We start from the raw sequence: 25,040 nt of genomic DNA on the forward strand, positions 1-25,040 counted from the left end.
TATTTTACAATTATTAGGGATCAACAGTGCATGTCGGCCGCAAGGATGGTGGCGATAAGGTTCAGAACATTTTATCAGATGCCACTCTAAAAAAGATGTACGATCACAGCCCGCACGCGGTAAGTTGAGATTTAAGCTTTTATTTTTTATTAAAAAAAATCTTATCTTCTGATTTATCGGCATTATATATTATGACCGATAGGAAAGGAATTTTTGCGTTTTATATAATCGATAATGATTGTGAATAATCTTTATAAGATATAGAGTTGTCTTATATAGTACGTAGAAAAAAATATATAGGACAGTTTTGTTCAGAATGTCCGTAATGCAGGTTTTCGTCCAATTGGACGAGCTCTTGGCTACGGAAGATGGGGACGCCGAGTGGAAGGAGACAGCTCGGTGGATCAAATATGAGGAGGACGTGGAGGAAGGCTCAGCCCGCTGGGGCAGGCCCCATGTTGCCTCGCTTTCCTTTCATTCTTTACTTAACCTGAGAAGATGCCTCGAAACCGGTGTAGTGTTACTTGACCTCGATGAAAAAGACTTACCCGGCGTTGCCTACAGGTATTCAATAATGATTTACATATATTAAACTAAAATATTGGAGAGTTATATAATTGATAGTTTATTTATTATTTAAGGATTTCCATGCTTATTTTTATTAAAAATGTTCAACGTTATTAAACACAAAATTATCAAGTATTATATTATATTATATTTCAAAATGGACCGAATATTTAATAAAATTAGGTGAACAATAATCTTCCCGATAAATTAATTAAGTACAGTAGACCAAAACATTTGATTTAAATATTGTTTATTTAGGGTTAATTTAACCTACAAGGTCTTTTTTCTTATAATTAGGGTTGTTGAGGGCATGGTGACGGATGGCTTAATTGAAGAAGATGATAAGCCAGTGGTGATGCGTTCGTTGCTCTTGCGACATCGACATGTGCACGATGACCGCTTCAGGTTCTCCATCAGCGGTCGCAAGCAATCTTCTTACACCAGTTTACAGGTAGACATTTAAGTGGTAGACATTTTTAACTCTTACCATACAATTATAAAATGAGTAAAATTACTTTAGGCGAATTAATTGTCCAACAATAAAAAATTGCTGTGCAAAATATAACGTCACTATTATATCATATCTTTGTTTAAAGAAAGGAAAATTTCGGTTGTATAATATAAACTTGACATAATCGATAATCCTCGCCAAGATATAAAAGCAGATAAAAAAAATATAATTAATCTCATGTTGTTTAATATTTATTTCTACATACCTATCAGTTTAAGTTTGAGTTAATTCACCTAAATATAAAATAAACTATGTATAGGCGTAAGAATACATACTTATTTCTTAATTATTAGGCAATATTATAAAATAAACATAATATTTTTCAAAAAATAAATATTTATTTTTTATTCAAATCGAATTAATTTAACAAATTATATAATAAATATGGAGGGAATCTAAATGAAAACAGTACTAACACTTGGTTACATTTATCATGGATTACGATAAAAAAAATTGGCATGTTCATGATGTATGTGGATTTATTTGTTGAAGGCCATTTCGTATCAATAATATAGCTACTGATTGTGAAAAGGTTTATCATATATTTTACTAAAAAATAAGATTCGTTTTAAACATGCCAAATGGACAACCAAGTATTTGCAAAACAAAAATTAATTAAATTTTTTCTTAGACGTTTTATACGTTGTCCGGTTTGTAATCTAGAACTAACATGATTCCAATTGTATCTGTTTACTTCTCTAAGCACTATGTTAATGTGCAATACAACGGTATCGATATTTGTTTTGTTAATTGAGAAACGTGTAATTTACTCGTTGCTGATTATTTTCAAAAATAAATACAAACCTGATAGTTCCATTAAAACAATTATCTATTAATAATAAATAACAACTTTGATAATAAATTAATTAACTCCCTGGCGATAGCGTTAACAAATTTTATACTGTCTTGCAAATTGTACAATAATATATTTTAAAATTGTAATGTATTGTAATGTTTTTTTAGTAGCAATAAACATATAGATCGATTTAATTATTTATTTACGCACGATTGTTCACTATTGAGTAGATGTGGGTTCGATTCCTGTTCCGATGATAATAAATTATTTAGCCTAAGTAACACACTTCTAAAAACTTTCTGGATCTAGAGAGGAACGAAAGATATAATATTTTTATGTATTTTAATAAATATATAATAAGCCGTCTGTCTTATCGAATGCACATGCGCTTGTGGAAAGTGCTAATATGTATAATACCTACGGACAAAAAGAAGATTTCTATACGATTATATAATGTTATAAGTTCGATGGAATGACAAAATGTGTTGTGCAGTCTCTGTGGGTGGAGGAGAGCGGCATGGCGGGCGCCTCTGGCACCCCACGGCCCTCGTGTGTCCTCTGCTCGCCCGCCATCGCCTGCCGCCGCCACAGCGCCCACGTCTTTGTACGCAAACCCTAAGCGTGTTACCCCCAGCAATCCTTGCACTAGAGTTTTAGAACAGTATCTCATCAACAGACCACTGCTTCCACCAATGGCTTGATTTATTAGTTTAGTGTGCCTCATCTTTTAAATTGTACAGGTAAACGTTGTGTTAAAACCGTCACTGCTATTTGTTTTTTTTTTTCAGTAACGTAACTGTATGTCTTTGTAGCCATTATTAGCAAGTTATCATATATTTTTCTATGTCCAAGATAATTAGGTAAACGACATAGTCAGTGTTATTTATCAACTTTCGTAGCTCATTCTATAGTAACTTAACGTAATTCTTTACGTCGTTAGTTTTAAATTGACAATCATTGTAATCATTGATAGTGGGCTTTTAGTCAATGTCCGTAACTGAAATGAGTCCTAATTATTTTTAAATGATAAATTGTTCGTTAAATACAGACTGATATTTTACATTTTTTTGCGCATCTTTTTATTGTTATTTTATTTTAAGCATGGTGACAGTAAATTTCGCTTTGGTTTTTCAAATATTGTGTATGAGATCTGATGGTTTTATTTTAAAGTTTGAATGCACGATTTTTTACAATTATTAGTAATTCCATACAAAACTTCATACCTTCAATTTGTTTAGTAATTTTATTATTACTTAAACTAGCAAGCTCCGAAAATATATGTGAATTTTTAATAAAATAATGACCAGCTTTTACAAATTTTGTCGGAGCATTCACGTATAAATTAACAATTATTACATAATTATAATAGAAATATTATTTAATATTTTCTTCTACAAAACACTATTTCTTAAAATATAATTATTTCTTCTTTTGTTCAGAATTTATCAGATCAGAAACGTCGACGTAGCTCGCATGCCTTGCCAGCTGACCGGACAGATGCACGAAAAAAATCTTCCGCGGCCGCTTTGGAAATGCGTGAAGTTGAATATCTGGCGACATCCGGCCCAGCGGGTTCCCAGGATGAGCTCCGTCGAGGTCACAATGATTCCATTATGAAGCGCATTCCGGGAGATGCAGAAGCTACTACAGTACTTGTCGGCGCCGTTGGTTTCCTCGAACAGCCTACCATCGCTTTCGTGCGTCTTGCCCAGGGAATACAGATGCCATCTATAACGGAGGTTCCCATACCGGTGCGCTTCATGTTCATACTTCTTGGGCCGACTACAGCTGATCTTGACTACCATGAAGTCGGTCGATCAATTTCTACTCTTATGTCGAATCCCTCTTTTCACTCCATCGCTTATAAAGCAGATGACCGTCGTGAACTGTTATCGGCTATAAATGAATTCTTAGATGATTCGATCGTGCTACCACCCGGTGATTGGGAGCGACAAGCTCTTTTGCCATTTGAAGAGCTAAGGGCGAAAAGCGAAATGATAAGACGACGAAAACGTGACGCTCTCGAGCGCAAAAGGGCAACCGCTGCTGCAGCGACTCCTACAACCCCAGCTTTCGATGAAAAGAAGGCTCTACTAGCTGCAGAGACTGGAGGCCCTCCTGAAAAAGAACCAGATGATCCACTTTCAAAATCTGGGCGTCTATTCGGTGGTATATATTTTTTATTTGGCTGAAGCAGTACCTGCTTATATTTTTATTTAATTTGAACGAACGTTACTATGAATTATATAATTTCAGGAGTGATTCGAGACATCAAGAGGCGATACCCACATTATATATCAGACTTCCGTGACGCAATAAATGGACAATGTGCTGCTGCCACCATTTTCATGTACTTTGCAGCCTTGTCATCCGCTATCACTTTTGGTGGTTTACTCGCTGAGAAAACTGATAGACAAATCGGCATTTCAGAAACATTAGTGAGTTTTTGTCCTTTTTGACTTTTTCACATTATTGATGAGACGATTCGGTAATTACGTAAACAAGCCCAATGTCACACTCACACTTTATGTTTGTCAACAGGTCTTCACGTGCGTGGGAGGTATATTCTTTGCGCTGGTTTCCGGACAACCGATGATGATTACGGGTGCCACTGGACCTTTATTGCTTCTTGACGATGCACTATTCGTTTTTTGTCGGTCATACGGTTTCGATTTTTTGGCTGCTCGAATGTATTGCGGTATTTGGATGATAATAATAGCTCTGTGCGTTGCCTCTATTGAAGGAAGCGTTGCAGTAAAAACTATAACTAGGTTAGTTACAAATAACATAGTTTATAATTATTGAATTTACTTTACTCAAATCAGCTTCACGCTGTATCCCGCACACAGCAGGGTACGCAGAGGGAACCTAATGTTAGGACACTCCGTTCCCCACTTTCTGCCGTTTTTCACTTTACATGTTATTTTTAAATCGTTCTTTTTATATTTTTACAGATTCACGGAAGATATTTTTGCATTCCTAATATCTCTGATATTTATTTCGGAACCTATAACTAACATAATCAACCTCTACCGCGCTCATCCACTCGGCTACGATTACTGTCAAAATGCAACTGAAACTATTACTCCTTCTTTATTGGCACCGTCAGAATTAAATTCTACACTACTAGGTAACTAGCTGACTATATTCGTTCTTTGTAGAAACTGATAACTATAGAAATATTAGTAAAGTTACTAACTTTACTAATATTATTACATTACAGGTAATAACACAATTGTCGCACCACCTATGATTGTTCACAAGACTGTGCCACCGCAGCCAAACACAGCTCTCTTCTGCACGATGCTGACATTGTCAACATTTATTATCGCTTACTATTTGCGTATATTCCGTAATGGAAAGTTTCTAGGACGCAGTGTAAGTATTATGAGATTTTATATTATTAGTTAATTTTCGCAATTTAAAGTGTACCTAGTTTAATTTTAATATATATTTTTTTTTATATCTATTAGATCATATTAGAAGGTACTTTGACATCAGCTACGTATAACTTGATTCAATAGAAAGCTTGGACCGATTCCAAGGATCAAATTTTGTTAGGTCATTTCTTTGCGTTTGGTGGTGCCCTTGTTTTTGCTATACAAATTATGAAATTACATTGTCTCTATTCAGGCACGTCGTGCACTTGGTGACTTTGGGGTGCCGATCGCAATCGTTCTCATGGTGGCAGTGTCTTGCCTGGTACCAGTATGGACTGAGAAACTTCAAGTACCAGATGGGCTTAGCCCCACTTCAGCGCGATCCTGGCTAGTGCCCTTGAACCCTGGCTTAGAAACCATCCCCTTGTGGGCTGCCTTTGCTATGGTTTTGCCAGCGCTCATGGTCTATATCATCGTATTTATGGAGACTCATATTGCCGAGTAAGATATTAAATTGTATATTGTAAGATTAGTTTAGTACTCTATCGTAAAGTTTAAAATAAAATTAATTATTAAAAATATCCCATGAGTACTCATGAATTTAAGCAAACCAAAAACTATATCTCAGCCCTATCTATGGCTCCGCGTGCCCAGCGACTGCATGATTTTGCTTGCTATTATATTTTGTTTTGTATTAATTAAAGAATATTGGAATGCGATTTATAAAACATTATCAATATTCTCTACTCATATATTTTTCGCTTTGCGAATATCTAAACAATGCAATGCTGCTAATAGGTTGATTATTGACAAGCCGGAGCGGCGGCTGAAGAAGGGTAGCGGCTTCCACATGGACATCGTGATCATGTCGCTGGTGAACGCTGTGTGCGGCATGTTCGGTGCGCCGTGGCAGTGCGTCGCCACCGTGCGCTCCGTCAGCCATGTGTCCGCCCTTACCGTGATGTCCACAACCCATGCCCCTGGAGATAAGCCCTATATAGTCGAAGTTAAAGGTATATTACCTTATGCTTTTTAAAATCTACTATTGTAATATTGTATGGATATGTGTATTTAGGTATATAAATTATTTTTCAACATTCAACGATCAAGATTGTATAAATTATATTTATTTTATTTTCAGAGCAACGCCTGACTGGTCTTTTAGTGTCTATATTAGTGGGTATATCTGTTTTGGCATCTGGATGGCTTCGATCCGTGCCTATGGCTGTTCTATTTGGAGTTTTTCTGTACATGGGAATATCAGCACTTGGTGGTATTCAATTCTGGGAACGATGCATTTTACTGCTAAAACCTATGAAACACCATCCACAAGTTCCGTATGTGAGGAGAGTGAGTACCGCAAATTGCCTTCTATTCAAAATTAACAATACTATTAAATTATTATTTATTTCCGATATCAGTAGCATCTAACGTCTTATAAAACTAATAAATAAATACTAACATTTTTTTTCGCAGGTACCAACTATGAAGATGCACCTATACACCATTATTCAATTGATTGGAATCTGTTTGCTGTATGCAGTAAAATCGTCACGTTTCTCTCTGGCTTTACCGTTCTTCTTGGTTCTGATGATTCCTCTACGTATATCACTGAAATATGTTTTTACGCCATTGCAACTGCGTGCAGTAAGTTAAATTATATATATTTTTTTTTATAAATCAAAAGTGATACGCGGTGTTAAACAATGAAAGGTTTACTTCCTATGCCACACTATGCCGGAGATTCCAACGTGAAAATAATTTCAATGAGTTTCGCCGATATTTCGATAATATAATCGGTTTTTACGTATTATTCAATTTTATTTTACCAAATATTTTTAAAAATTTACGAAGCGAACTCAGATTGAAACGCTCATTCACTATCTACGTGCAAATTAGACATAACTATATATATATAATTCAATCGTGTTAACATATTATATTGACGTTATAATTACATCTGCGTAATGTAAATTATAAATAAAACGAACCTAGACAAAAGCTCTTTCACTGGGTATTTATAATATGCATATTTTTTTTAGTTGGACGGTGCCCAAAAAGACATTGACAAAGATGATGAGCCAGATTTTTACGAAGAAGCGCCGCTGCCCGGATAGGGAACAGCTGTCTGAACACGTGGACGGTTACGTGTTACGAGATCCATTATCCATATATCCATATTTTGTATGAACTCTTGTGTGACCACTTTAGCTGTACCTACTGTATTAGATAATTTTATCGAAAGTACTTCTACACTTCTGATATTCGTATTCGTAAATACAGTACAGTTCGTAGTACCTATACAGATTATATATATATATATATAAGTATTAATATATAATATACATTTTACATTGTGTATAGAGAAATACTATTTTCGAAATCTTAAATGGTCTATATTTTTTGATTATTATATTAATATATAAATATCACATGAGTATTGGGTGCTTTAAGATATTCTGTACTTAGTAAATTTATATTATGACACTTTTGCCTATGTGTAGATATGTAAGTACTTCACTCGACGAGTACCTACTTGCTGATTGATATCACTAGATGCTGGGGTGTTATGTTATTGCTCAAATCTATTTGGCTGTACTTTTGTTATATTAATTCCACACGATATTTAAATGTAGATTAAGTCATAATAAAATTAAATATAAAAAACCTCACAATCGTGTTTATGGGAGTTTATGTTGAGTTGTGATGCAGTGTGATTAATTCTAGCCGGATTTTGATGAAAAAGAATTCTAAAATATCTTATATACTTAAAGTTAGATTAGATATTATGCTTGGTTTTGATATTATACATCGTTTATTTTTCAGCTTTTTAATGCGCATGATTTACCTAATTTACCGTAAGAAATTATTATTATTAATAATAAAGTGAGTATCAACGGTTAGGATAAGTATATATTATATGTCTACATGTTTACACTTGAATGTACTTAGTACTTAGAATAAGTCTTCTCATAGTCTGCCATTTATACTAAAGTGTGGAACTTTTCATTTCGTCCATACACTTTACAAATTTAGTAGATAAAACGCTTTTTGACTTGGCAATTGAATTGCAATAAAAAATACGTTATTTGAAATATGTTTATACAATATATAATTTTATATTGTTATTTTATTTTTCTTATTACTAACAATATTCTATGTAAGTAATCATATTAAGTAATTACTGGGAAACATTGGTAAATATTTGATCCAGATATCATGAAGATATCTTTATAAGAAGAAAAGTAAAGAAGAAGCAATGTATCTTTAGATATACATACAACATAATGTAAAAGTGCGTGTGTTCCATTCTGATATGATTGGCTAACGTTTAATCACTAGATAACTATTATTATTATCCTCTTTGGAGGATATAACATTGTATTGCAGTGCTTATATATATATATATATATTATAATATGCCAAAGTGTAGGTGCCAAAGAAACACTGTTTGTAGATAATTAGGATTGAATTCTAAATACAAAATTGTGCTGGAATGGTTCTCACGCTCTTAAATAAAATTTAGACGACTTAATAACATTAATAACTGAAATCAGTATTAATTTAATGTTACCATATTAATAATAATTATATAAGTTACTAATTATTACATACTACGTATATTGAAGCAAATTAGTTATTTATTTACTGTAGACACCTACAGTAGTGAGTTCTCAAAGATGTTATGTATCACATCAAGATTTAGATGAATTATGTCTGCCTATTGAATATATGTTTTAAGAATTATTAAGAATGTAGTTAAACAACACTTATTTATTGCCTTATCACACCGTCAATGTAATATTAGGTTTATGGTAAGTATATCTATATGACAATTTAATAATCATACCTATAATATAAATTCGAAAGTAACTTATGTCTGACTGTCTGTCGGTCTTTTACGCAATCAGGACCAAACCGCTAATTTAATTGTGATAAAATACTCATATAGAGATACTTAAGGGTCTCGGGATGAACATAGGTTACTTTTTTTTTTCATATTTGTAATATTGTCGATGTATACCAATAAATTAAAATACTTATAAGAAAACGTCACCCAAAATGAGCTTGCTTAACGCATACATGGCCTGCGCCGACTCAACCCTATTAGACCTGCAAAAACAATGTTTTACAAAAATAATGATGAACACCTTTAAATAATGTTTAAAAAAGGTCCGCGATGGTATATGTTTATTTCTGAAGGGTTTTTGTTAATGTATTTTCTATAATTAGATATTCATCCTTATGAAAATAAATATAATAGACACTTTTAGCATTTCATCTAGATGGAAATTATAGTTTACTGTGTTAATAAATAAGGAGATGTCACTGATTCAGAATGACCTAGCCTTAGAGCGGTGCAGTATGACCAACGCGAACGGGCAGATGACTGATGATTTTGTAAATTTTCATACATTTTCGAACTACTATTATTTTTTATGTAATTATTTGCTGTTTATTAGTTTATACTTTTAGAAAATCAAAGTGTAGTTTAAAAAGTAATTTCATTTCTTGATGTGGTGTAAAGTTTGGTCCTGCGCGATATCGCCCGCTACTTTTTATTTAATGTTATTTAAGTATATTTAGGAAAGAATGTTTGGTTATCTCAGTTCGGTTATCTATACCGATGTTATACACTTAATATAATGTAATTTTAATCATTTGGGATTTTATTTGATATTGTTTGCAAAATTATCCTATTTAATATAGAAAAATGTTTAGTTAGAGTAGTACTTATTCTAATATTAAGAATTTCCTTTAGTTACTTTTACTTCTTTTGTTTGTTCATTTTAATTACTCAGATATCTTTTCTAATAATAAATCTGCACTTATTGTTTTTTTAGCTTATTTTAATTGTTTAGGTTTATATTGTCTTACTAATTATATTGATAACTGAAAATAATTTCATAAATATATTAAATAAATATTCGTATAGTTCAAGTGGGCGTAGCCGCGTCCGGGTCCGCTAGTCTGTCTATATAGCAATTGCTTTTGAGTGATATATATTTCAAATGCTGATGATAAAAACATTGTTCTTAATTTATTTATTCCCATTAGTGATATAAGTATGTCTACTTAAATTCTTCAAAAGAAAATAAGTATTGTTATAAAGTAACATGCCTGTGTGCTCATATTATATCAAAATTGACATTATTTAGTCAGTGTAAGGCAATTGTCAAACATTCCATAGCAAATTGTGATTGATTATGTTAATCTGTCTCCTCTAAATATTATATTCATGTTTAATTTTAATATTCATGTAATGTAATTAATGCCATCAAAATCTGCATTACCATTTATGTTACCTAGATATTTATTTTATTATTAATTTATTTTAATTCAGTCGTTGTTTGGACTCTAAACAAAATATGTTCCTTGATTGTAATTGTTTTTAAAATAGAAAAAAAAATTGTTTCATGTTGTATTTATCTATTGGTGTATTTTATTTTCATTTCATTGTTAAGTATGTTGATTTTCATTAAATTATTATTTAATTAACATAAAAGTCTTTTTACTTTACCAGTTACCTAACATTTGTATATGGGAAAAAATGATGTAATTAAATAGAAATGACAATAAAAAGCAATCACGGTTTGAAATAATGACTATTCAATCATTCATTAATCATTTATTTCCTTCTAGTCTTAAAGAAGCCGTTACTTTTTGTATTTAAAGATAAATAAGTCGTTTTAAATTCATAATTGTATTATAATTCATTCTGTTACATCCCTTATTTCCGGGCTCAATATGCCTATGTTAGCAAATTCCATTTATTGTATTTATCCGTAGCATGGGAGTAGCGGGTCAGCAAATTCAATTCATTCTATTTCTTTTTAATTAAATATAATTTATTAGTCAGTTAGATCTTGGACGCGGTCGCGAATACTTGGAAACCATAATTAGCCAATGTAATTATTTTGTATTTCGTTAATAAAAAGTTTGTGGACAAAGTGTAGTTTTTTAAAAAAGACTAGTCAAAAGTTGCATAACAGTTCGCTGTTAGTGGGATAAAGAACAATAAAATATATCAAAACACACTAAATATCATGAAGTGGCTAACTTCCTGCATTAAACTTAATTCATTAATTGTAATAATATTTATTAACTAGTAACATCTAAAAAGATACTAAGAAGATCCGTAACAACAACCGGTAATTGCAGATCTGAATTGTACATAATAAATATATATCTAATTTATAAATTCTAACGCAAGAGATACCTCATTTGTATTGTTAACGTGTGTATATTTATTGCCTCTGTTACTTACTCCCTACTTTAAAATTAGTTATTAGAATGATGAATGATGTTGAATTTAAAAGTGAAAAATATTTTCGGCGCCAAATTTTAAAGTCAATCATAGACTATATTTTCCATAAAGTATTTATATTTTATATACCCTATGGAAAATAGTCTATAAATTACATCTATATGAATATTTCGTAGATATAAAATAATATAAAGATGGAATTTTAATATGTTGTAATAAGAAAAATATCTAAGAGTAACTTATATTATTACAATATTTTATGGCTTTCAATATAAATAAATAATATTTTTGAACTACATACTGAAATAAATATATCATTTGCATATTCTGATATACAAAATATGATTTTATAATAAAAGTAATATATTTTTAATATTGTTATTAAAAAGGTTTTTACAATATGGTAAGACTATTCAATTACTTTAAAGGGCTTCCGATACAGCCTTGTAATCATGTATAAAAAGATGTTTCTAATGAAAAAAATATTCTTATGTCTAATAATAATTTTCTAGAAATCTAATTTGCAGATTGTTATATAATTAATTTAAGTTCACGTTATTTCTATGTATACGAACGTGCCGTGTAGGGAATTTCAAATGAAATTATATGATTTATATGAAATAATATTTAGGCACATATTTATGCTATGGGTGGTATTTAAAGACGTAGAGGCTCAAAATCTAAAATTATAATATTGTTATACTGTCAACAAAATTTCAGTGTTGTCACGATGAACTTTTACATATTGTGATATACAAAAACGTGTTGCTATATACAAAAATATTTTATTCAGGGCTGCCATTTTCGAACAGCGCTGCCCTCATTAGTAGCAACTGCAAACTAAAAAATCGACGTCAATCCAAACATGTCAGTCGCACATAATGGCGGAGGTTGTGTTTTTTATCAGTAATTAAATCCGTAATGTTATTTTCAAAATGAACGGATATTAACATCTTCTCAATTTTAATTAAATGTTTTGTTTATGATATATTATTGACATTTGATTTCGCAATTAGTGAAGATTTTTATAGAGAATGAAGTTTGTGTACGTCGCGCTATCGATAGATTTATTGAATTAGTGTCGGAGCGAGGGTCGCTCGCCGGTATCAGAACCAGAAGGGTGGCGACTCTACCAGATCAAAATGGGGGCCCAGCAGGCAAAAGAACGCGGCACGGCCAGCGGCGCGTCCATGCGTTCGGCGAGAAACAAGCCCCGGGTGCCCAAAGACCCCCGCATGCTTGGCTCGAATATATTTACTGAACACAGCGGTGAGTCACCCTTATTTTTTACTTAACGATAAATTATTTACTTCCAAACTTTATTAAATTATTTAATTTTATTCATTCATTATAATGACCATCAAGTACTTATGCACAAAGAAATTCTTTGTCCCTATAGATTTATTACAAGTTCCTTGAGTAACATTTTTTCTATTAGGCATTAAATCTGTGTCTATTCAAAAGCTCATTGAACTTCAGTTGTAGATAATTCCTGCCTTCTTTTGTTGATTACACTTGCTACTGCCACATATATCCAATATGGTTATCATTGGTTTTATTTTCCTAGTTAACTTATTTTTTATATATTATGTAAAACATATTTTAATATTTATAATATTTAAGCACTAAAAATATTTGGTATATATTATACTTACCTGGATAATTTTTGTAACTGTTGTAACAGTTTAGATTCACTTAATTCAAATAAAGCTCTTGTGAAAAATAATATTTGCTATTCTCACGTTTTAAAGATATAATCAATAATTGTTCTAAATGATGAATACAATAAAACTATTTTAAGGTATTTTAGTATACTGTCATTAAAAGAAATTATAAATAAAAACCTTTTTACACACTAGAATTATATTTTGCTTGCTTACTAATTGTTAATTTTCTAGACATTATGTGTTTAGTGATGGAGATCAACATGGCACTTTGTCTCATTGCAAATGTGTGGAAATAAAAATTATTAATTCCAGCACACCATGATAACTATATTTGAACATAAAAAAATACCTTACGCCTATATGTATAACTTTTGCATTTCGCTAAAATAAGAAAATAAATGAGACAATTTCATCATAAGCTTTTGTAAATTGGCACTTTTTTAATCACTTTTAGTATTTGGTTACCTAAATATTTTATTAGTGGGTTTTAAACTTTTAACCATTGCAACTAAGAAAGATTGCAAAAAGAAGATACTAAAGACAATATTTATATCACACCAATTTTTACTCTTAAGATACTCCTAATTGTCTAGATTGAAAATTGCTTGTGCGATGAGAATGCTGTATATATTTTAACAAAATAAAGTATTGCAGAAAAAAGCGATTGTAAACATATTTTGTTTGTATCATAATCACTGTAGACGTCTTGTACATGACATTCATCTTGCTCACCTTTGATTAGATAACATGTAAAATTTTAGTTTTTACATTTACTCCAAATATGTATATTTCCTACAAAATATTAACAGAAAGTAAAGAAAGGAATATTGCATATTTAATTTCCTTTAAATTTCCAAGACATTGCATGATGAGTCGCAAAACTCATACTTATCGGCCAGAGTGCAGAAGTGAAAATCATTTAAATATAATTATTCCCATAAGTGAAGGTCAAACTCACCACCATCATGTTTACAATCAGACTGTTCCACTGTACCGTATCGGGCTCGTGATATACAAAATATAAACATAGTGTACAAATTAATATTTTAATTTGATCATTGATGCATTTTATCTATGTTAAATTAATTTCTAACACAGTACCAGAGACGTGCGTAAAGCAAAGCGAAATTGACCATACTTAAATATTTCTCTATGCATTCAAAAATAAGTAATACATTCAGTATATAAATAATCAACTCCAGAAGTAGTTGACTTGTATTGAATAGACAATCACAATGACACAATATAATAAAAAAAGTTGTTACAAAAGTTATTTTAATTCATATTGTAATTATGATGTGTATGAATTAATGATACATCATTTCATAAAACTCTTAATAATTAATTCTATTTGATAACAACATTACCTAAACAAATTATGTCCATGATAATTAGGATCTAACATTGATTTTGCATCTTGAATTATGATACTAGAACATAGTATTTGAATGCTGTAATCACAACGCCGCCTTAGTAAACTCGGAACAACGACCACTTAAAACTTAGTCTTTCATTAATCTCACAGTTTGCAGAGTGGAATGTTCTTAGGTTCGCCATCATGTCCGGCGTCCTATAGTTTCTCGTCTTAACTGTTATCCAACTACACAGCGGTTATTGGTTATAGACCAGGCAACTGAAATCGTTGCAGTGTTTGTTTAATTGAAACATTTATCTTTTCGATGTAGGTATATACTTATTTAAAGTTCACTCTAATCTAGTAATATTGCGAATATTATTTTAGCGAGCGCATTTAGTGTTTTTTTAACTTAAAAAGTCAGCTTCACGCTGTATTCCCGCACACAGCAGGGTAGGCGGAGGGAACCTAATGTTAAGACACTCCGTTTCCCAATCTCCGCCGAATTTTGGAGAGATTGCGTGTTGAGTGGCGGAACTCAACGCTGCGCTTTGTCTTCACACCAAAGCGAAGAAAATATAATTTTTAATAAATATTTAATTTCCTCAAGTGGGGATGGAACACACAACCAGTTGCGTTTACAGTCACACTTTGTGCCCCTTTGCCATGCGTTTTTTTAAAATGTAAAAAAACTATTTTTTTTCGTAAGATATTATCTATATTAAAGCTGATATATAGACCTTATACTATACGTCGACAGAAGCTGTGAATATAAATTTTACAGACGCATAAATTGTTATATTGATTAAGAAATCTGATGTTTGAAGTACATATGGATGTCTGTATTAGCAAAAATTGCAATGCAAGAGAGGACCTAGTGTTAAGATACTCCTTTCCCCATTTTCGGCTGAAGTCTGGAGGCAATTTTAGTGGCGGAACTGAGCGCCGTGCTTGACGTCGCTACCACAGCTAAGAAATGAACATATGAAATATTTCATTTCAGTCACACTGTGCCGCTGTGCCACGACCAATTTATTGCATTTGCTCTTAATATAATTTATTAGGAAATTTATTTAAAATGTGTAACATTTGAACAATTACATTAATTAGGAGGAAAATAACATCCATATGATGATACTTACATAATTATCAGTCAGTTACTAATATTATTTGTCTATACATATATGTAGGTGCGAATAGTAGAATTTTGTTGGATAATATGTTCATATGACATTAAAATAATGTCAATAATAAGATATAAAAGAAAAAAAAAACTAATAATTATTTACGTTTCTAATAATTATTCTTTTATTTTATAATATGATGTAGTAATGAAATAACTTAACAGATGTAACTGCCCCCCGACCTCTAAGGCCGTCGTGGCGCAGTGGCAAAAGATGAGGTGATTATGGGTTTGATTCTCGTTTGGGGAATGCATTTCCAGCAGAAATTGGGCAACGGTACAAACAGTAAAATATATTTTAACACTAGGTCCTACACTCTCTGCGTATCCTTCTATATGTGGGATACATAAAATAATCTATACATATAATAAAATCGTAACGGATGAGGTCTGTACATGAAGATTTGTAAAAAAAAACTATATTAGCGGCCTTTTTAATGTATTAGACCCCAAAACAAATATTTTTAATTTTTGTCTGTTTGTCCATGTGGTCTTGTTCACGCTGCTCTCAGAAACGGCTGAACCGATTTTAATTTAGTTTGCAGTATTGGATTCTGTAAAGCTTCACTTAACATTTACCTAGTGTTTGGTTTATATCAATCGATTCACAGATAAATATGTCAATATAAAAATATATATAAACTAGGCTTAAACTTTAGCTATCAATGTATGGATATTGTCTTTAAAATAATAATGTATGTATGATAGTTATCAAGTAGTAAAATAATTGACATAAGAAAATAAATAATTGTGATGTACAAGCGGGCGAAGCCACGTGAGGTCATTAGTTAATAAATGAAACTGTTACGAAATAATTCGCTCTAGAGAGAGATAAGAGAGAGATTTATGATGGAAAAGTGAGTGGTGAGAGAGGTAGAGGGATACCTCGATTGACCTTCGATACACACAGTATCAAAGATACTGGAGGAAGGTCCCGTAAAAAGAATGAGGACCCTCCTTAGGAAATGTACGAAGAGGTTGATGACAGTGGACGAGGCGAAAGAGGTATGTAGAGACGGTAGCGTTTTGCGCCCCGTTCTCTCTGACTACTCCTCTAGGCATAAAGTGTGAAGCTATGTATGTATGTGTGGTAAACTACTTTTTTAAAATTGTAAACCGATCCGTCTTGTTTTATTGATCCTTGAGAAGTGACGAATACAGGTTTCAATGTAATACTAACGTGGAAGCGCCATTAACGCACACGTCCAGCGAGCGCGGCGTGTTGACGTGGTTTGGGCGGAAGCTCGTACAGACAGATGCACTAACACACAATCGCGTTCTGTACACGCGGACTACTGTTCGCCGGTGAATTAAATAGTCGTCCTTCCGCTCAGTATCGAAGTTTATATGTAGATTCGTGTCGATTTTAAGTAAATAAATAAATAGTTGGTTTTATTCCTATTTGGGGGAATGAATTATTATTAGGTAATATTTTCGTTTCTTCCGTCACTCAACTCGCCTTGAATTCGGCGGCAAGTGGAGAACGGAATGTATTAATTCTAGGTTCCCTCTGCATACTTTGCGTTACGCGGGACAGAGCGTGACGCTATACATATTTTTTTTGTGTACAATTTTTTAAGACTACCTGTTTGTGAAGTGATAATAAATAAAAGTAAAAAAATAGCTGTGCTAAGTCCTATTAATATTTTACTAGTGAAAGTTTGAAACTTGTTACGCAATCATATAAAAATGATTGAACAAATTTGGGCGAAATTTGGAACACCTACTTTGTAACGGAATCAGCATAGGATATTATTTATTTAATTAACCTCGATTTTTGTATATTTATTATATATTTTAAAAGATTTTATAAATATAAACATGGTTCAGTGAACGCGACTGATTGTGGGTTCGATCAATGAGAAATATTTATTTAAATTAATATTTTCATTTTTTCTGGTGTCGATGCGAAGCGCGACGTTTAGTACTCAACACCCAACGCGTTCAGAATTCGGCGGAAAATTGGGAACAAATTGGGGAAATTTGTCTTAACATAGATTCCCTCTGCCTGCCCTACTGGGATACATTGTGAAGCTAATTTATATATATTAATAGTGAAATAATTTAATAATACAGTATAACCTTAATGTAACTATTTCCTCGATTTAACGAATTTTTCGAAATCTCCTAAAATTGCTCGTAACAGCTAATACAAAATATACCTTTAAGTATATTACAAATAAATTTGTTCAAAACCCGTTCGCTCGTCTTGTTTTTGCAAAATATAAAAAAATATATATTTACTTCTTTTTATCGAATTCTTTTATAAAGTTTATCGAATAGTATTATTTATCACTATTTAACAAATTTCAGTAACTTATAACCTTTACTTAATGAATGCTATCAGTTTACTACATTCAATTTCATATTAAACTCATGTCTCGACAGGTTCAGGCTTGTTAATTTATTAGAATGTTTGTAGCAAAGGCAAAAAAGCCAAAAAGTAAAAAAAAATCAAAATGCATAGCATAAAACAGTTATCAGCGTTTATGTACAAGTGTTTAAAAGCTCCTTTGAGGACATATAATATGTACGACGAGATTTCTAATATGTTGCCGAAAGAGTTACCTTGTACTTCAGAAGACAATGATGTACAGCTAGTAGAGAAATATGTTTTGTTTCAGCTTAACGCTGTATCTCGCATGTAGTAAGGTAGGCAGAGAGAGCCTAGTGTTAAGACACTCCTTTTTTGGAGGCATTGCGTGTTAAGTAGCGGAACTCAACGCCGCGCTTTGCTTGCATACCAGAGCGAAGAAAATATTAAAATATATTTACAGGCACGCGCTTGTGCCCCTGCGCCAGGACCGACTATTTATTTATCGTTAAAGACGTTAACTAAAATACTTTCCATTTATATGATATTTGGTACCTATGAACTGTTAATTACTTTGCTGAATGGCTTTCTCGCCTTGCTCACATCGGAGATGAGAATGTAATTTTAAATTATCAGGAAATCTAGTTAACCAACGCCATCACCGCGTTCGGTACGCCTTCGCGCTGTCTAGCCTTTATCGTGTTAGATATTATGTAGAATTGTAGAGGATGCATTCTACGAAGTAGTACCATATCGACATTAAAATAATAACTATCTTGTTTACTCCTTAAATAAGATACAGTCGACTGTATGAGAGTCGAAACTCTGAGAATCTCATTAATTCGAAACTCGAGGGACCTTTAACATAATATGTTATTAGCAATTATCTATCGAGTGTTTGAAATATTAAATGGTTTGAAATTTTTGAGAGACAACGTTTATAGTTTGAAATATTGATTAATGAACAATTATTAATGAATAATTAATCAATTGAGTTAAAACTAAAACCAGAAAATTAAAATTAAAACCAATTTGTGTCGAAGTAATCATTACGCAAATAAAAACTAAGTTTGAACTTGTCTCAACATGTACTTACTGGCCTCTGCGAATTCTGTAATCTTTCTCGTTGCATCTTCGAAGTGTTGGACTCCCATAGGGTCGAATTAATGCGTCGTTTTGTTACGAAGCGACGATATTTTTGTTTTTGAACTATCAAGTGACTATACTATCAAAGTGACAGTCACAAAATGTGACTGTAAAATCGACTGGTTATGGGTTCGAACCCCACTCGAGGAAATGAAATATTTATTTAAATTTATATTTCCGTTTCATCACTCTAGTGTCAAAGGGCGGCGTTGAGTTCTGAGGCCAAAGTGAGGAACGGAGTCTCTTAACACTAGGTTTTCTTTTTATTTAGTTAACATAAAGAGATTTTTTAGGGAACGCGTGATAACTTTGAATTATAGGGAGGTTCGAATTATCGCTGGTTTAAATTAACGAGAGTCGACGGTAGTTTCTATTGGACATTCTTGTTTGTTTTTTTTTTCAAGAAGAAGAACAAGAAGTACTATCATTATTACACTGCGAAATACAATGTATAGCTAACATAACTGAAGGCTATACAAATAGGCGTATGAAGAGGAAGGGCTGGGTAGTCTGTACCCATCTCAAAAATTTTACTAACACAAGATTTGCCCCTAAAAATGAACATTTACACGAATATATCTTAGCCAGACTAAAGTCCAGGAAAAGAAAATATCTTTAGGTACGCTCATGGCTATACATATTAATTCTAAATATTTCTGCCCATAGTATGAAATACTACTAATATTACATACATTTATATGTAATATAATTTTTGATTTCTCAACGAAATATAAATGTATAACTTCTTCAAATATATTATGTTCTGCCACTCAACACGCAATGCCTCCAGAATTCGGCAGAAAGTGGGGGACAGAGTGTCTTAACACTATGTTCCCTCTGCCTGTTCCCCTGCTGTGTGCGGGATACAGCGTGAAGCTGATTTAATTTAATTTTTGATTTTAATTTTAAATATTTTACACCACTGTCATTAATAGTTGTTATATATTAGTCTTATTATAGAAAAAAAAAAGATCGAAAAACTGCTCGGTGCCGGCCTTCGAGCCTTATAATAATAATAGGTTAGAACTTTTTGTAGCGCACGGTGGGTGGCACCGGTCTCATCAATTCGCAATTGTTTCTATTTAGTTTATTGCTATATATCTTTGTATCGCGGCATAAGCGCGGCTTTGAGTTTCACCACTTAACACGCAAACCCCCCGAATTTGACGTAAAGTGGTAAGCGGAGTGTCGTAACACTACGCTAGGCTCTCTCGCCTACCTTGTAACATACTGGATACAGCGTGAAGCAAAAAAAAAGGTGATTCTTTGTTCCTCCCTTTCTGACTTAATATAAATGCAATTGAAATTTTAAAAGCCATTAATGTGTTTTAATTCATACGTATCGGAGATAACTAGTGGATATCGAACCTTGTTACCGATTTCCTGCAATTTAGTATCATTTGGATTTCACCGCGACCTTCGTCCATACGAACACGATAAACTCTATTGTGCTTGTGACGCATTATGTATTGTATTGTAATCTAAAATTTTACGGGGCTACGTGTCGAATTGGATGCGCTGTCGTTCTGGCCGGCCAGTTTGGGTTTGTGTGATATTTTTTTTGAAAATTTTACATTTTTGTTTTTTTTTAATAAAAGTATTAGGTATATTTTGTATAAATAAAAACAGTAATATTGGTTATTTATCTAAGTTTTGTTATGTCGTATTATTTATATAATTTTATATTTACTATATTTAAATACTTTGTAAATTGATTAAATTTCAGGAAACTAAAGACACATAGCAAATATGTTAATTTCTGATGAATTTTATGATTAAAATATTTCTTTCTGTAGGTTTTTTAAAATATAATATAATAATGTTAGTTTCTTCATTATTATGAAACATTTGCTTATTATACGTATATGGATGTATAAAAACAAAAACCGACACCACGTCATCATCTTCACCGACCGGTGACAGACAGACTTGTCTTCATCCATAACTGAACATAGGCCTAATGGCACGACAATAAAATCGATCTTCAGCTGTTAGCGCTAACATGAAGTTTATTAGAAGAAAGAGGAAAATATTAGAATGCTTAATATAATATGTTATTATATTTTATTCCTGCCCTGTATACCAACAAGTTTAAAAAAAAGTTTTATTATATGCAATTTTTTTAGACACCCCTAATTTTAGTAAAGCTTAATTAATATAATTAGCTAGCAATACGCGCCACTCGCTGTCTGTAATTAAAGAAAAAGAATACCGTGTTTTTAGTTTATAAAATAAAAAAGCACACAGAACGGAACGGAAGACTTGAGTGCGCTCCAAAGTAAATACACCATCTAGAACAAATTTGAATACGAAATACAAAATGCTACAAACTCGTACAAAAATACCTAATGCCTCTTTATGCCATTGCAGGAACAACATTTATCTCTTTACACTTCTATATAAATAATGTATGAATGAAACATATAACATTTAGTTATAAAGATTTTTATTTCTTGTATACTTACTTTAGAACATGTTATATTATGTAACTTTCTTTAATGAAACCTGTTATAACGTAATTATATATAATATATGTACCGTATACCGCTTAGCACCTTAGCGTTCCAATATTTTTTGACATAGATTATGGAAATGAGAATAAACAAATGTATTATGTAATCGCATAGTTTATTACTTTTTAAATTATATTTTACAACCATATATAGAATTCTAGTGACCCGCTCGCGGCTTTGCCCGCTTTAAGTACGTAATTACTTATTTACTAATCTGAATTAAAAACTAAAGCTTCAGCCGATTCAATTAAACAGTTATTTCAAGGAATTTTGTCGAACAAAATACTTTAGATTTAGGTAACTTTTTATTTATGATTCGATTGGAAATATATAAAAACTAATGTAAATGTTAATGGAAATTTGCCAAAATACAATAATGAAAACTGTATTTAAATCGGTTGAGCCGTTTATCTGTTTGCCCAACAGACAAACCGATAAACAAATAAAAAAATATATTTTTTTTCTTTTGGGTTTTATTACATTGATAAATGCCCCCAATGATGTTTTTTCTCATATATCTTCCATCTACAGACAGCAATCAATTACAATTTTGTTGTATGTATAGATTAGACTTATACACATGTTATAAAGCTTTTATAATATTTATTATTATATTATATGCATTTTATTAACATCTGTTTCCTAAATTTCACTTTGTTCCTCTTTGCTGCTGTACTTTTCCCATGTGGATTGCAGTGTTGTTACATAACGCACCACCACTTTACATACGCTCCTTTACGACTTTCCACTGTCTTGTATTATAAGGAAACTACTTAGCATTCCATGGATGCACCGTGTGGGTGCCGGGCCTGTCGCGTGGCATGAGGATGAGGAGCTCGGAGCAGTGGCTAGAGCAACAACTCTTAGTTTCTATAAGATTCCGTATGTGCATAAGAGATTGTATCCATTATTGTTTGCTTTTATAAAACTGTCGCCATATTAGATCTCAAGATGATTTGTCAATTTTATCATAATAAGTTTCATTGTAGTTATTATCAAGTAACGCGCCAGCGTGCCCAGCCAAATTGAAGAGCTGGATAGTCTATATGATAACCTGGCTCTCATTTCACATTTATGTTTTTAATAGGATTTTATATAACCTCACATAATATTATGCAAAACTGCCATTTTATAAAAGTACCTACAGTTAATGTTCAAGGGCTGTACTAGCTCCTTGTCTCTTCCTCGAGACATGCTTCTCGCACACTTGATCCACAAGCTGAATTCATTTGATGGCACTTGCCCGGCGCATCTTGAAATATTTGAAATTGAAAAATTGTTTCATCGCTAGGTACTTATATTACTTTATTATAATTTATAGTTTTGAATTGCCTCTTTCCCATAAAAAAACAACAAATGTTCATATACCATCATTAAATTTGTTAAATTATACAAACTTTACTTATTAGTATCTGCTTAATTTAACGTAACGCCAATATTTTTTTAATTAAATTAATTAAAAAATGTAGACTCTATTTATTACTAGCAGATTTAGTTTTCATTGTGTGCACGTATAGAGATATAGGTATATGTCATAAAGTAACCAGGTGAAGCCGTCACGACCACGTTCACTTCCCGGAAACCTTTGATCCACCCACCGAGTTTTAATAAAGCCTGGGTCTGATCTATCCATACTCGATTCATTATGGCAAGAGACAAAAGGCAAACATGTCAAAAAAAGGTTCTTATACATGACATTTTTGATGGACTTTTTATATTAATTTAAAAAAACATTGATCTATGTATTTATGGAAGTAATATACTAAATGAAGAGAAATAAAATGTTTTTAAAATTAATTTTTTACACTACAATATCCAATTATTTTCGGTAATAATTTAAAACAATATTTGAACTATAATAGTATATAATATATAATAGTAAAACAATATTTGAACTATACACGACTAGTTCCAAATTGTGACTGAATTAACCTATCAACTTAAATAAGGGTAAAATCAATATAGTATACTCTACTTAAGATGAACGTACCATAAGTTAGTATCAATCATTCAAGATTGCATTCATGTGAATAAATTAACCAAAAGTGCAAAAATACGTAGTGGCCCTTATTTTGTTTTGACTAGTATATATTTTTTAATTTATTAAAAACTAGCGGACCCGGACGCGGCTACGCCTACTTGAACTATAAGAATATTCATTAAATATATTTATGAAATTATTTTCAGTTTTCAATAGTATTACTAAGAAGATATAAGCTTAAATAATCAAAAAGAATAATAAGTACAGACATATTGTTAGAAAAAATATCTGAGCTATTGAAATGAACCAACAAAAGAATTAAAAGTAACTAAAGGATATTCTTAATATTAGAAAAATTACGTAAAGTTTTCTGTGCGTGTTTACATAGATATCGACTCTATGAAATAAATAAACATTATTCTATATTAAATAGGTTAATTTTTGCGAGCAATATCAAATAAAATAAGAAGAGAACCAAAGTGTAGTTTACATAAAACGCGGGCGTATTTTAAATGTACTTCTGTTACTAAAAGTAAATTACTAAAACAAATTCTTATTTGAGGTCTCTTATTTTCTATGTAAAACGCAACAACTCACTACCTTTTTATTATAGCCAGAAGACTGTATAAGACATTAAAGAAATGTCAAGAAAACAAAGGAAGTAATTTTAATTTTGCACTGAAAATATTATTGTAAATAAGAGATTTAATAGTTAAATAAAAATAAATTACTTTGTTTAGTTTTTGTAAATGTACTAAATATTCCCTAGTTTAGATTAAAAACCCCGTAGCTTGGAAGATACTCAAAATGCGCTTGTTTAAATCTTGTGATATAAGTGAACTAGGAATGTAAGTAAAATTACAATTGAAGCTGCTGGTTTTTGTTAAACACATTAAAAAAGTTAGGAATCAATAACTAAGTAATAATATAAGTTATTAACAAATTACTATAAATGGGTGAGGTTGAGTGGGATTTTAATTTTTCGTACAAAAAAAGTGTTAAATTATTTTTATTAATGGAATTGTAAGTTTAAGCAATAAAGAATCCCTCACAATTGATACTCTTAAAAGTGTTACAAAAACCCAAGTGCCATATTCAAATATATTTAATCTATATATATAAAATCGAAAGGTCACTCACTCATCACGAAATCTCAGAAACTACAAGTGTTAGAAATCTCAAATTTTGCATAGGAGTTACTTATAGGATGTAGGTGCTCGCTAAGAAGGGAATTTGCAATATTCGACTTCTAAGGGGTTGTTTTTGGGGTCGAAACTTTCTATGAAACTTCGTTACTACAAATGCTAGGAGTCTCAAATTTTGGCATAGACGTCACTAGGATGTAGCCATGGAGACAGAA

At 31.8% G+C, this 25,040-nt stretch overlaps 2 protein-coding genes across 3 annotated transcripts in view; both read left to right on the top strand.

The window, feature by feature from the left end:
• Positions 1-9,915, top strand: part of Ae2 (anion exchange protein Ae2) — a 40,105-nt gene extending 30,190 nt beyond the window's left edge. The window contains exons 6-19 of one of the 2 annotated variants that reach the window (XM_085205636.1): positions 18-119; positions 332-564; positions 865-1,018; positions 2,368-2,478; positions 3,314-4,043; positions 4,131-4,312; positions 4,416-4,645; positions 4,829-5,004; positions 5,098-5,252; positions 5,508-5,755; positions 6,053-6,267; positions 6,396-6,604; positions 6,731-6,901; positions 7,297-9,915. In XM_085205636.1, coding sequence (XP_085061762.1) covers positions 18-119; positions 332-564; positions 865-1,018; positions 2,368-2,478; positions 3,314-4,043; positions 4,131-4,312; positions 4,416-4,645; positions 4,829-5,004; positions 5,098-5,252; positions 5,508-5,755; positions 6,053-6,267; positions 6,396-6,604; positions 6,731-6,901; positions 7,297-7,371 — 2,991 coding nt within the window. In that variant the 3' untranslated portion in view covers positions 7,372-9,915. The remainder of the gene's footprint in view (positions 1-17; positions 120-331; positions 565-864; positions 1,019-2,367; positions 2,479-3,313; positions 4,044-4,130; positions 4,313-4,415; positions 4,646-4,828; positions 5,005-5,097; positions 5,253-5,507; positions 5,756-6,052; positions 6,268-6,395; positions 6,605-6,730; positions 6,902-7,296) is intronic. The other variant, XM_085205635.1, reaches the window with a different exon arrangement.
• A 2,441-nt stretch (positions 9,916-12,356) lies between these two features.
• The window catches only part of Abl (tyrosine-protein kinase Abl), a 41,321-nt gene continuing 28,637 nt past the window's right edge, over positions 12,357-25,040 (top strand). Inside the window, exon 1 of the mRNA XM_085205879.1 lies at positions 12,357-12,791. Within this exon, the coding sequence (XP_085062005.1) occupies positions 12,665-12,791 (127 nt within the window). The 5' untranslated portion in view covers positions 12,357-12,664. The remainder of the gene's footprint in view (positions 12,792-25,040) is intronic.

This window comes from Heliconius melpomene, chromosome 21 (genome assembly GCF_056956725.1).
Source record: "Heliconius melpomene rosina isolate 202511_hmr_F chromosome 21, ASM5695672v1, whole genome shotgun sequence".
Taxonomy (NCBI): Eukaryota; Metazoa; Arthropoda; class Insecta; order Lepidoptera; family Nymphalidae; genus Heliconius; species Heliconius melpomene.